Here is a 13,026-nt window from a genome sequence, read left to right on the forward strand (position 1 = left end):
TCTTTGGAAGGGGTGTTCCACAGAAACACTTAATGAACCATCTCCCACCTCCAGTGCTAGAAATCAAAATGTATATGTGTGTGTGTGTGTGTGTGTGTGTGTGTGCACATGCACACCTGTCCCTCAAGCACATGAAGGTGGCATTCTCAAGCTTCTGGAGTTTCTTCACTTTACCTGGAGGCTTTGGACTATGCTCAGGCATTTTTTTAAAAGTCTGTGGCAGGGCAATCTTCTTAACTGCTGCCCTGCCAAAATTTATATCTTCTGTTCTCAGTCCAGCAATCACAGTCTATCAAATCCTTTAGAAGCCTAAAACTAGTGGTACTACTCTACTACTGGTACTGAACCTACTGGTTCTGCACTAGGACTATTTGCAAATTACAAATTTGCAATACAAAAGGACTAATTACAATAGGAAGACATCCAGGATAATAACAACCCCTTAGGTTTGTGTTTCGGTAGTTTTGTACAACTCTTTCCCCTGCCATCTCTTTTAATTCTTACAACTCTGTAAGGACAGATTGGCAGTATTGCTGCACTGAAAAAATAAGAAAAGCAAGGCTTAAAGAGATGAAATAAGCCATCCAGATCTCTTGCCTCCCTCCCATGATTGCTAGCCCATTGTTTTCTCTGCCATATCACATTTACCTTACCCTTTTAAATCAAAGGGGGATTCCCTAGTAGCTCAAATGGTGCAGAATCTGCCTGCATTGCAGGAGACTTTGATCCCTGGAGAAGGAAGATCCCTGGAGAAGGGCATGGCATCCCATTCCAGTATTCTTGCCTGGAGAATTCCATGGACAGAGGAGCCTGGTGGTCTGTAGTCCATGGGTCACAAAAAGCTGTACGCAACCGAGCAACTTTCACTATTACTACTAAATCAAAGGTAACTTTTTAAAAAGAATGAAGATTTGGTACCCATGTGACTGATCCTGCTCCACTAAGTCTGTTGACCAGATTTGGTGCGCTGTGTATGATGTGGAGACCCTGATGACTGGAGGACATCTTGTCTAGTCCCCCTTCCCTGACATCAGTCAGGAGCTCTAAAGTGTAAGTCAGAATAGTGTCTTGATTGCTTTAGAACCCTCGAATGTCCTCTCATTCTATCACACTTTTTTTTTTTTTTGCAGAAAATTAGAAAAATATACAAAAATAGAGATTTTTATAATGAGCCACTATAAATCCATCACTTGCTCCAACAATGATCAGCTCATGTGTGGCCAGTCTTGTTTCATGTACTCCCACTGACTCTCAGACATTATATCATTTCCCACTGTTCTTTGCATAAAAGTCAAAGTCCTTACAATAGCTCACTAGACACTACCTGATGTGGTCCTGCCCACGGCCATGTTCTTCCCTTACATTTTTGCTAAGCATGCTTAGCCAGAGGAGACTCTGCTGTTCTATCCAGTACATTAAGTGTGTTCCAGCTTCAGGGCCTTCATGTTGTCTTCCTGGAATGTCCAGCTTCTGCATCTCCTGGCACATTCACTTGGTTGCTAAGAGAACTTGGCTTGTGGAATTAAACTCCACTTCCTATTTTGTTAGGTATGTTCCAAGTCATGAACATTTCTTGATGCACAAACCTTGCCATGAAGAATAAGTTTATTTAATTTTCTTCCTTTTAGGAAATGAGAAACAACTCCTTTGGTAAAGAGAATTAAAAAGTGAAAGACTTTGGGTAGAAAGGAATGAGTTGAGTAAATAAATGACACTTCAGAGGTTAGAAGGGAAGCCAACTGCTTCTTAAGGGACTCAGTGTGGGAACGCACCCTGTACTCCCCATGAGGAAGGCTGAAAGGCCTGGCATACTAATGGGATGTATTTACGGCCCAGGAGGATACTGAGCCTACAGTAGAGAGGAGAGAAGCCCTCCTCAAGTGTACTTACACACAGATGTGTGTCTCCCACAAGACAAAATACATTAGAATTCACAGGCGGTAGAAATTGAGTGCAAACCTGTTAGCCTAACGTTCCAGCGGACATGATAATTATCTAATATCTTCAATTCTCCTTGCTGAAAAATGATGAAAGGTCAAGTAGAAACTTTAAGGACATTATATTAGAATATTCAAAACTCTGCCAAGTCCCACATTTAAGAGACTTTTAAACACAGTTTAATTCACATTTTTTTCCCAAAACTGATTTGACTATAGAAACCTATTTTTTAAAATCAAGCAAAACCTGTTAACAACTTGTCAAACTAGCATTCCATTAGATATGCACTGGTGAACCTGTTTCAAAAGGCACATGGTGACTCTGTTCATGAGAGAACAAGAAACGGACAGATTCCTGCTATTTCTGCCAAGAACAGTTTTTCAGAATTGAGGAAGATTTATTTTTCTTGGATTGCAGTGGAAAACCACTGCTGAATATGTGTGAAGCCAACACACAGACCTTGCTGGGGAGGCCTCAGCTCCATGTTCTGGCTTGGACACACATGGCAGGAACAGAATATGTCTAGTGATTAAGGGCAGTTTTCTGAAATCATACAGCCTGGGTTCAACTCTTAGCTGTGTGATCATGAGCAATTTGCTTAGTCTCTTTGTGCCTCAATTCCTTCAACTATAAAACAGGGTTAATAAGGTTTTTACAAAAACCTCACAGAACAGTTCCCAGATTTAGCAAACAAAAATGTAAGATGCCCCAATATTGCATGTAAACATATGTATATTAACAAACTATTTGATGTTCATCTGAAATGCAAATTTAACTGGGCATCCTGTGTTTTCGGGTAACCCTATTTTGTAGGGTTGTTGGGAGGACAATGTAACATAATTCATATTGAAAATCTCATTGAGATTTTTGTTTGCTAAATCTGAGAACTGTTGCCCAGTGGCTCAGTGGTAAAGAATCTGCCTGCAATGCAGGAGATGTGGGTTTGATCCCTGGGTCAGGATGATCCCCTGGGGAGAGAAATGGCAACCCACTCCAGTATTCCTGCCGTGGACAGAGGAGCCTGGTGGGCTACATGGGGTCACAAAAGAGTTGGACTTAGTGACTACACAGCGACAACAATCTTTCTTTCACTCTGGTTCTCCTAATCATTTTTAGGGAATTCCCTGGGTATATAATCAAACCATTTATAGTCAGATATTTTCTATAATCAATAAGAAGAATATAGTGATATCTTCTGGCTTAAGTCCTTAGATATAGTTTTATGGTAAAGAGACATGTATTGTTGCCTCAATCTACCATTAATGGAAGAAAGCTGTGGTAGGAAAAATTGTTAACATTAGTCTTGTATAGTAACTGTTAAATCTTTTAGTTCCAAGAGAGCTAACTTTGTAAGCTTTTTCTTAGGGAAGAATTAACTTGTAGTTCCTGAACACATGTTAACCAAGAATGGAGAGAGAGAAGGGAAACCTACAACAGTTTGGTAGCCAGGGAAGCAAGCCTGGGCTGTTGTAAAACAGGGAGGAGAGAATGGACCAGATGCAGTTAGGTGCGAGTTCACTGTAATATCTAGAAGAGGATTACCCCTCCGCCAGCTTGTTGACAGTGCAATTTCTGCAGATATAAGTAAAAGTCTAACTCAAATGGATTTCCCTATATAAAGGACACAACGTTATAAAGACTTTCTTTTTCAACACAGAAGCCTGAATTCTGTGAACACTGGTGAATCATTCGTAAATAAATTGACGATACATTCCTCTGGTTCTCTCTCTCTCATTGTTGACTCATGACCTAGTAAAGATTTATTGGATGAAGAATCATGATTTGCAAAAACATATGGTTATGAAATTTTTCTATAGAAGGGAAAGAAAGAAGTTCTGAGTACAGCAAGCTGAGAAAAATGAGAATTTCATGTTTAATTTTTAAGTAAAAGGTGACCTCCCTGGAAAGTATAAAAATAAATTTTGGATATCCTTTCAGGAAGAAAATGTACTTAACAGCATACTTCTACTCTATCAAATGAAAAGATGTGATAAAGAAAAAAAGATGGAGAGAGCCTATAAAATACGTGGAGAGGGTCAGAGGCAGAGAGACAGTGAGTGAAACAGGAAAAAGAGAAACAGAAAAAAAGAAAAAACAGAGACAATCAAAGATCAAGACAGAAACCAAGAGCTATAAAAGAATCAATTTCAGGACGGTTAGTAAAGTGGTTAATCCCCTTAATCCCCTTTACTTCACAAACTTTCTCCCTATCTATTTTTTAAAACAATGCCAACAGTATATCTTCTTTCCTTGACAACATCCATTAGCCTCCCATCCCCCTTTCCTAATTTGTCACGCTTCCTAGCGTGTCACATGGGTGGGGAAAAACATGATTTTAATGATCAACCATATCTGTTTCAGGAAGTCATCCTAGAATTCTTGGGTTTTAGTTTTATGCTTCAAAGTCTGCTTATAAATGTGTTTTCTAGTTTCCTGATAAACAAAAAGGGAAGGGGTTATTAAATTGAGAAAATGACCGTTTTTTGGCTTGCCAACAAATAATCATTAAATGAAACCAGTCTAGCTACTGGTGCTAAATAGACCTAAAGGAGGCACCTCCTGGTCTCGTGTGGCTATCAAGAGGAAAACATTTAAGGCAGTTGCACAGTAAGTGGTAATAACATTGGCAAAGTAAAAAATTATCCAAACCAAACAGGATTTTGTTAGGACATGTTTGTTCTTTTTTACAAGGAACTTGCAAAACTTGCTTATTCACTTTCTGAGTTGGGTCTCTGGGAGACTATACTAGGGTAAAATGAAACATGAAACGGACACTTGGTTTTCAGACCCTGTTGGTAGCAAACGGATTTAAAGGAAAAGCAATGAGAGAAGTCTACTCACCAATGTCACAAACCTCAGTTCCTTGGCTCTCACACCTCCGTCCAGGTCCGGCAGGAAGGAAAGCAGAAGCAACAGGCTGAGGCGAAGGCTTGTTGCCCTGGTCATGAGGAGGGCAGCATTTCTCATCCTGGGGAGAGCTGCTTCAGGCTAGAGTTGGGTTGTGCTGCTTTCAGGGCAAAGCCATTAGAGGGGAAGCTATTTAACCAAGAGTTTGAAAGGGAAGGAGGAACTGGGAGGAGCCAGTCTCCAGGTAGCTTGGGGAGGGATTTAGCCTGTGTCTGGTCAGATCATTTTTGGCTGAGTGTCAGAGTTCATGGTCTTCTGGATTTAAGTTACAATACTGAGGCCCAGACAAGGGAGAGCTGTTGCTCAGGGTCATAGAGCACATGGCTAGATATTTCTTTTCTGCCTTATCTTTATCCTTTCTTTAGGTGGGGTGTGATACAACATTTGCTTTGTGGCTGTCACTTGGGAAAGGATTAGACCTCAACTTTGGAAACCTTAAGTTAGTGACTTCTAATCTTTTTGGTAATGTAGAATTATAGGGAGAGAAATATGGAAGGAACTGCATATACCAGCATATTTTGGGTATGTTCTCCAGGCCAAATATGGCTTTTTCCCTAAAACTCTCATGTAGCCTATTTTTAAGTTGAAGAAAAGTAAGAACAACTTTGTTTTGAGAATTTTTAGTCACACTTTAAGATATTTGGGGCTTATTTGGGGCTCATCTGAGGTATCCCCAAGTTAGGATTAGAAGTACCTTTTCTAACCTGACAGTTTACAAACACAACAACAAACTGACCTAAAGTTCTGTTATTAGTCACCGACTCTGACTGGGAGTCATATAGTCTGGGTGAGTCACAGCCTTGCTTCTACAGCAGTGATCTAATCAGGGATGCTATGAAAGAGGATAATCCAGACTGAGAGAATTTAGATTTCCTTTTTTCCCAACCTGTCAGCCCCATACAGGCTAAAATAGGATATTGGTGCAGAGCTGCCTGTCAGGATGCTCCCACCCCATCAACGGAGAGAACCCCTCATTCTCTGGTACAGTGCACTGGGGAGACCTCTGTTGTTATATGATCATAGGCTGCTGTAGAAAGTGGCGGGTGGGAGAGCTGTTGCCTCTTCTGGTGTGGGAGAATATGTGTGGAGAATGAATGCATGTATGGTTAGGGTTTGGCATTTAAGGGAACTTGTGACCCTCTCTTTACCATTGAATTCTCCACCTGCCAGTCCCCACTGTCATTTTTAATGCATGAGATATTGAGGAGATACATCAGAGAAAAGGAGATGAAAATTGAAAGGTTGCCCAGGTGGGCAGAGACAAAGTTGCCACATGGATTCCTGCTGTATGTTCTGGGCAACCTGAGAAAGAAAGTTCCAGCAGCTGCTGACCACCTGCTTAGTTCTGAACAATGTGCCTTCAATTGTGCCAGATACTTGATTCTTCACAGTGCCTTATTTTCTCAAGAATCAGCCAGTTCTTTGTTCTCCTATCTTATTCCTTGTCTCACCCTTTGACTGTTACCTGGCACTATTCTGACTACAGCCTTCATGCTTTCTGATAATGGCTCTGGTTCTTTAACCTACCTGTGCCGTCTTGTGCTAGGTTGGATAAACTACCTCTCATCCAGACCCTACTTTCACTGTGTCACCTCCTCTGGGCTCCTTTTAGCCTTCCAAGTAAGAATGAGAACAATAGCTTTTTATTAAAAGAGCCAGAAAAAGGCTGCTTGAATTGAATACATCTCAACTCAAACTTAAGTCAGGTTGGAATAAGTGAATGGCTTTTATTTCTACTCTGTTTCAGTCATCATCCTAACTTCTAGTTTGTTCATCAAATTATAAATGGAGGAGAAGATCAAAAATGTAATTCTGAACACCATGCAGTTGAGTCTGAAAGATACTCTAAATTCAAATGGATCCCATTTTAGGATTTTCTTTGGTCTCCTGAACCTTAAATTAATATGGCCTTATAAAGACCTAAAAATTCATTTGGAATAAACATATGGATATGGTATTATTGAAAGTGAGACTTGAAAAAATACTGGGGTGTCTTGGACACCCCAATGACATGTCAATCATGTTAGTGCAAATGATTAGCAGAACTTACTGGCTAAATCACATTTTTCCCTTTGTGGTACTTCTTTTATCATATGTAAAGTGTTCAAGCTCTAATTGATTCAATGTGAGGAAGTTCCAGGTTGGGCTCATTGGAAAGTAAACTTCCTGGTAGAGATTTGCATATAGGAAATTTATTAGGGAGTGCTCTCAGGATCAAAACAGGAAGGGGAGGAGAAATAAACAGACTTGGGGAGAGAGAGAAGGCCTCAGCTGACCATGCTATGAATTCTGAAATTGAATGGCCTTTTGGAGTTGTCCTGAATTGGTGTGAGGAAGCCAGGCTTTTTTTAGCCAGTTGTTGGAGGCAGGGGTTCCCAGCAGGGAGAATGATTGTGGGTTGAAATGATTCTTTTCTATAATGGCAGTTCTCAAAGCAATTGACAGCTGAGTGACGTCAGACAACAAATTCCCAAGAGCTTGGGGAAATTAACTCTTCAGCTCATGAAAGGAGCTCTGGGTGGTGTAACATAGAATCCATGACAATGAACAAGTTCTTATAGGAAAAAAAATTAATGATCCTTTGTAGATAAAAGGCTATAAAAGCACTAAGTTGACCTTGATAGTAAGAGTCTAGTTGGAGTTGAGATCCATCAATAGGTGTATTGGTTGGCCCCAGGTAGGACTGCTGTGTTTGAACTCTCTGACTTATTGTTGTTTAGTCACTCAGTTGTGTCTGACTCTTTGTGACCCCATGGACTGCAGCATGCCAGGCTTTCCTGTCCTTCACTGTCTCCCGGTGAAAAGATGTTATGTTCATTGAGTCGGTGATGCCATCCAACCATCTCATCCTCTGTCGTCCCCTTTTCCTCCTGCCTTCAACTTTTCCCAGCATCAGGGTCTTCTAATGAGTTGGCTCTTCACATCAGGTGGCCAAATAATTGGAGCTTCAGCATCAGTCCTTCCAATGAATATTCAGGATTGATTTCCTTTAGGACTGACTGGTTTGATCTCCTTGCAGTCCAAGGGACTCTCGAGAGTCTTGCCTAGTATCACAGTTCAAAAGCATCAATTCTTCAGCACTCAGCCTTCTTTATGGTCCAACTCTCACATCCACGCATGACTACTGGAAAAACCATAACTTTGACTGTATGGACTTTTGTTGACAAAGTAATGTCTCTGCTTTTTAGTATGCTGTCTAAGTTTGTCATAGCTTTTCTTCCAAGGAGTAAGTGCCTTTTAATTTCATGGCTGCAGTCACCATCTGCAGTGATTTTGGAGTCCTGGAAAATGGCTTGCTACATCTTCACAATTCTATTATTTGGCCCTCAGTGCCTTATGGACTGTTGATCATACATACTGATGAACAGTCAATATAAAGGCTTTTTTTTTTTTTTTTAAAGAGAGAAATGCTCTTTCTTACTGGACATGCCTTCTCTATTTGCAAAACAAAGGAGAAAGAGAGAGCGAGATTGAGATGCCTTTGAAACCACCATTGACTTCAGGGTCCTCTCTCTTCCCAGTCCTCCAGGCACACATTTTAGTGGCAGGGGCTCTTTTAGGAATCTGTGCTGGAAGATGCTGCTGTACAGAGGCCACCAAAGGCAAATTTTTGTATCAGAACCTCATTAAAATATTAGCTTCTTTGAGGCAAAATTTAATGTAAAATGTGTTTTTAGTAAAAGTTCTTTACTCCTGAACTGATCATTTTGTGGTTTTGGGGTGTGTTTGTCTGTTGACCCTTGGTTTAAAATAACTATTTTATTGTATAATATTTAGAGAAATCTCCTTTCATATAACCAATGACTATGTCATTGGAATGTTACCAAAATGTAACTTCAGCGATCACCAGAACATCTTTCCTGTACTCCACAAATTAGCGTGCATACGAATCACGTTGGAAGCTTAATAAAATACAAACCCCTGGGGCTCACTCCCAGAAACTCTGGTTTGGTAGTTTCAGATAATATTAGAAACAGTGCCCTGCAAGATGTTATTAGAGCCTTAGGCAAGAGGAAAATTATCAGTCATACTGTCCTTATTTAAATCTTTGATATTTAAAAAAAAATCTAAATTGTTTTACATTAATTTTTATTTTTTTAAATATTGTGTCAAAATATTTATCTTGATTACTGAGGTTTTTGGCACCCCCTTAAATTATGTGCCCAAACTGAGTACCTCACTGTCCTCTCCCTGGTTCCCTGATGTGATGCTAAGAATTGGAAGATGAGAACTTTTTTGTTTTAAAATTAAATGATCTAACTTTCCCTTGTTCTCTCTGCAAGGAAACACATGTTTGGGTGGGATGAAGCCACGTTTGGAGGAGTATACTGACGTGTGGAGAATGGAAAGGAACCAGGTACTTTTAGATGAAACAAAGCTGACTGCATCTATTTGGATAATACAACCTAGCCTTCCTCATAAACCTTGCCCCTTGGAATAAAACTGCTTTTCTCACATTTAGGACTAACCACACCTTCATGGGAAATAGATGGGGAAACAGTGGAAACAGTGTCAGACTTTATTTTTTTGAGCTCCAAAATCACTGCAGATGGTGATTGCAGCCATGAAATTAAAAGTCAGTTACTCCTTGGAAGAAAAGTTATGACCAACCTAGATAGCATATTGAAAAGCAGAGACATTACTTTGCCAACAAAGGTCCGTCTAGTCAAGGATATGGTTTTTCCTGTGGTCATGTATGGATGTGAGAGTTGGACTCTGAAGAAGGCTGAGCGCCAAAGAATTGATGCTTTTGAACTGTGGTGTTGGAGAGGACTCTTGAGAGTCCCTTGGACTTCAAGGAGATCCAACCAGTCCATTCTGAAGGAGATCAGCCCTGGGATTTCTTTAAAAGGAATGATGCTAAAGCTGAAACTCCAGTACTTTGTCCACCTCATGTGAAGAGTTGACTCATTGGAAAAGACTCTGATGCTGGGAGGGATTGGGGGCAGGAGGAGAAGGGGACGACAGAGGATGAGATGGCTGGATGGCATCACTGACTCGATGGACGTGAATCTGAGTGAACTCCGGAGTTGGTGATGGACAGGGAGGCCTGGCGTGCTGCGATTCATGGGGTTGCAAAGAGTTGGACACAACCGAGTGATTGAACTGAGCTGAACTGAACTGACTAGACAGACCTTTGTTGGCAAAGTAATGTCTCTGCTTTTCAATATGCTATCTAGGTTGGTTATAACTTTTCTTCCAAGGAGTAACCGTCTTTTAATTTAATGGCTGCAATCACCATCTGCAGTGATTTTGGAGCCCAAAACAATAAAGTCTGACACTGTTTCCACTGTTCTCCCCACCTATTTGCCATGAAGTGATGGGAACAGATGCCATGATCTTTGTTTTCTGAATGTTGAGCTTTAAGCCAACTTTTTCACTCTCCTCTTTCACTTTCATCAAGAGGCTTTTGAGTTCCTCTTTACTTTCTGTCATAAGGGTAGTGTAATCTGCATATCTGAGGTTATTGATATTTCTCCCAGCAATCTTGATTCCAGTTTGTGCTTCTTCTAGCCCAGCGTTTCTCATGATGTACTCTGCATATAAGTTAAATAAGCAGGGTGACAATATACAGCAATTAGCCTCCAATTAAAATTAAAAAAAAAAGAGATTTGGTGTATATATACCACATCTTCTTTATCCATTCATCTATTGATGGACATTTAGATCGCTTCCATATTTTGACCATTGTAAATAATGCTGCTGTGAAATAAAGGTCCATTTCTTTAATATATGCTTATAATAAATGGGCAATCTAGTGAGTAAACTAGTTTTCCTGAATTCTGTGAGCTATTCTAGCAAAGTATTCAAACCTGAGTAGGGAATCCTCGAAACTTCTAGTTTGAAGCTGGTTGGTTAGAATTACAGGTATCAGCCTAGGCTTGGGACTTGCATCTGAAGTAGAGAGTGCTCTGCTGGGATTGAGCCCCTTACCAAAAGAGTCTGATTCTATCTTTGGGTAGATAGTATCAGAATTGAGTTGAACTGTAGGACTTCCTGCTGGCATCCAAGAATTGCTTGTTGGTGTGGGGAAATTTCCACATTTATCGAGTTTGGAATTGGGTTCAGAACCTTAGTTAATATGTCCCCTCAAAGACAGGCAAATGTCATTTTATCACTGTCTTACCTTTACTATAGCCTTACAGACTGAATACTATATTTGTTCTACTATATTTCAAAGGTAAAGAACTTACAACTTACAAAAATATTATCCTATCTCATTTTGTATGCATGTATATTGAAGAAAAACTGAATGGACATCCATGATATTTTGATAATAAGTTTTTTCCTGGGTGATATAATTATAAGTGATTTTATTTTCTTCTTTATCTTTTCCCAACTTCCCAAATTTATTACAATGGAAAAACATCTCTTTAAAGTCAGACAATTTTAAATGTCTAATATTTGCTATGTGTACTTTCTCACTTGATTATGCCTATTCTTATTCTATGGCCAATTCCTAAACTACTGATGATAGAAAGTTTCCTTTCTCCTGCTTCAATTTTTAGCCCTGTTTCCCACCCCTGCCCCCCCACCCCCACCTTTTCATATGTCTTGTATTAAAGACATTACATAACTTGTAGTATTGTGAAAACTCCAGAATAATACAATACCCATTTAGAAAGTCTTCAATTTGTTCTTAGAATTTTTTGAATCAAATTAGGTCACTGTTTTATGAAAAATATTTAATTGGCTTCCTGCTATACTTAGAATAAAACCCCGAATTCCTCCATGGGCTACAAGGTTCCTCTTGGTCTGGCTCCTCCTTCCTCTTCAACTCGTTCCTATCATTTGCTCAGACAAGCTGCACAGGCTTCTGCTTCACGCAGTTTGCATTTTACAGCTCCCTCTCTCTGCTGTGTCTTCCCTGCAATGGGCTGATTCTCTCATTGCACTTCTTTAGATGAGCCTTCCTTGACCGTCCCAGTTAAACTAATAGCTTCCAGCAGTCTCTATCATACTACCCTCTTTTATTTCTGCCATAGCACTTTTTATTCCTGACATTATGTTGTGTGTATATGTTTGTTGTTTATCTCCTCCATTAGAAATTTTAACCTTCATGAGAGCAAAGGCTATGCCCCGTTGGATAGAATAATACCTGGCACCTAGTGGGGGTTCATTAAATATTTGTTGAATGAATGAATGAATCTTTACAAGTCAACTACTTTATCTTAAAAAAAAAAAATCCCAACACATTTTGAAGCTTTCTTATAGTGTCTCTAAACTGGTTTTCCATTTATTCATTTCAAGAAGGATGGACATTTTTACAGCTTGGATGACTTTCTTTGGACAAGTAGAGTCATGTCAGTCTTTACCTCTTGATTCTGAGTCTTTCAAAGCTTTGTGATTTTCTAAGCTCCCTTCTCCTAATTTTGGCTGCTGACATGCTAATTTCTGTAAATTGGGATGTGTTTGGGGGGAGTCAGCTGAAGGAGGGACATTTTTAATCCCATGGTTGATCTGAAAATTAATATAGCTTATTAATTTTATGTTATAGTCTGTTTTATTTTACTTAATAATTTTAGATAAACATCTTAAACTTTGTAACATATTCACAAATATAGACCCCAATTTCTTGTTAACAAGTACAAAAAATAAAGAACCTCAAGGAATCAAAGTAATGTGTCATCAGGTACATTCAGTAGAGTTCATACTGTTGGCTCTGCCTGCATTTATTTTAACAAAAATAATATTTTAGATTACTTATGGGGCACACACTCCATGATGCTGTTACTACCATCCTTCCATCCTGTTACAACACTCACACATGCGCACACACATACACACATGAATGCATACCCCAGAAGAAATATACCCTCCCTCAGGAAGTGTGGTGTTAATCACCTTACAGGGAATTATTGCAAGACAACATGGGGACACTTTTTGGGAAAAGTTTTGTCATAGGCAGTAGGGTGGGCGTTAAGAGTAGGCTTCCTAAAACATTCTAAATATATCTAGTTTACCCCCATTCATCCTTCATCATTCTCAATAGATTTGTTAAATTTACTCAAATAAATCTGAGTAACCTGAAGTTCATACTCTACCTAACATTGCCCACAAGAAATAATGTTGAACACAGAAATATTATTCTTAGCATAAAAAATTCAAGGACTTTGGTTACATGACATAATTTTGGCTATCATATAGATATAGGAAATGAAAAGTTATTTATCTTCCCAA

The 13,026-nt window shown here is 39.4% G+C and overlaps 1 protein-coding gene across 2 annotated transcripts in view; it reads right to left on the minus strand.

Moving 5' to 3' along the window:
- ACPP (acid phosphatase, prostate) overlaps positions 1-5,016 on the minus strand; it is a 52,015-nt gene extending 46,999 nt beyond the window's left edge. The window contains exon 1 of one of the 2 annotated variants that reach the window (XM_027546022.1): positions 4,780-5,016. In XM_027546022.1, coding sequence (XP_027401823.1) covers positions 4,780-4,905 — 126 coding nt within the window. In that variant the 5' untranslated portion in view covers positions 4,906-5,016. The remainder of the gene's footprint in view (positions 1-4,779) is intronic. The other variant, XM_027546032.1, reaches the window with a different exon arrangement.
- Positions 5,017-13,026: the final 8,010 nt, after the last annotated feature.

Source organism: Bos indicus x Bos taurus, chromosome 1 (genome assembly GCF_003369695.1).
Source record: "Bos indicus x Bos taurus breed Angus x Brahman F1 hybrid chromosome 1, Bos_hybrid_MaternalHap_v2.0, whole genome shotgun sequence".
Classification (NCBI taxonomy): domain Eukaryota; kingdom Metazoa; phylum Chordata; class Mammalia; order Artiodactyla; family Bovidae; genus Bos; species Bos indicus x Bos taurus.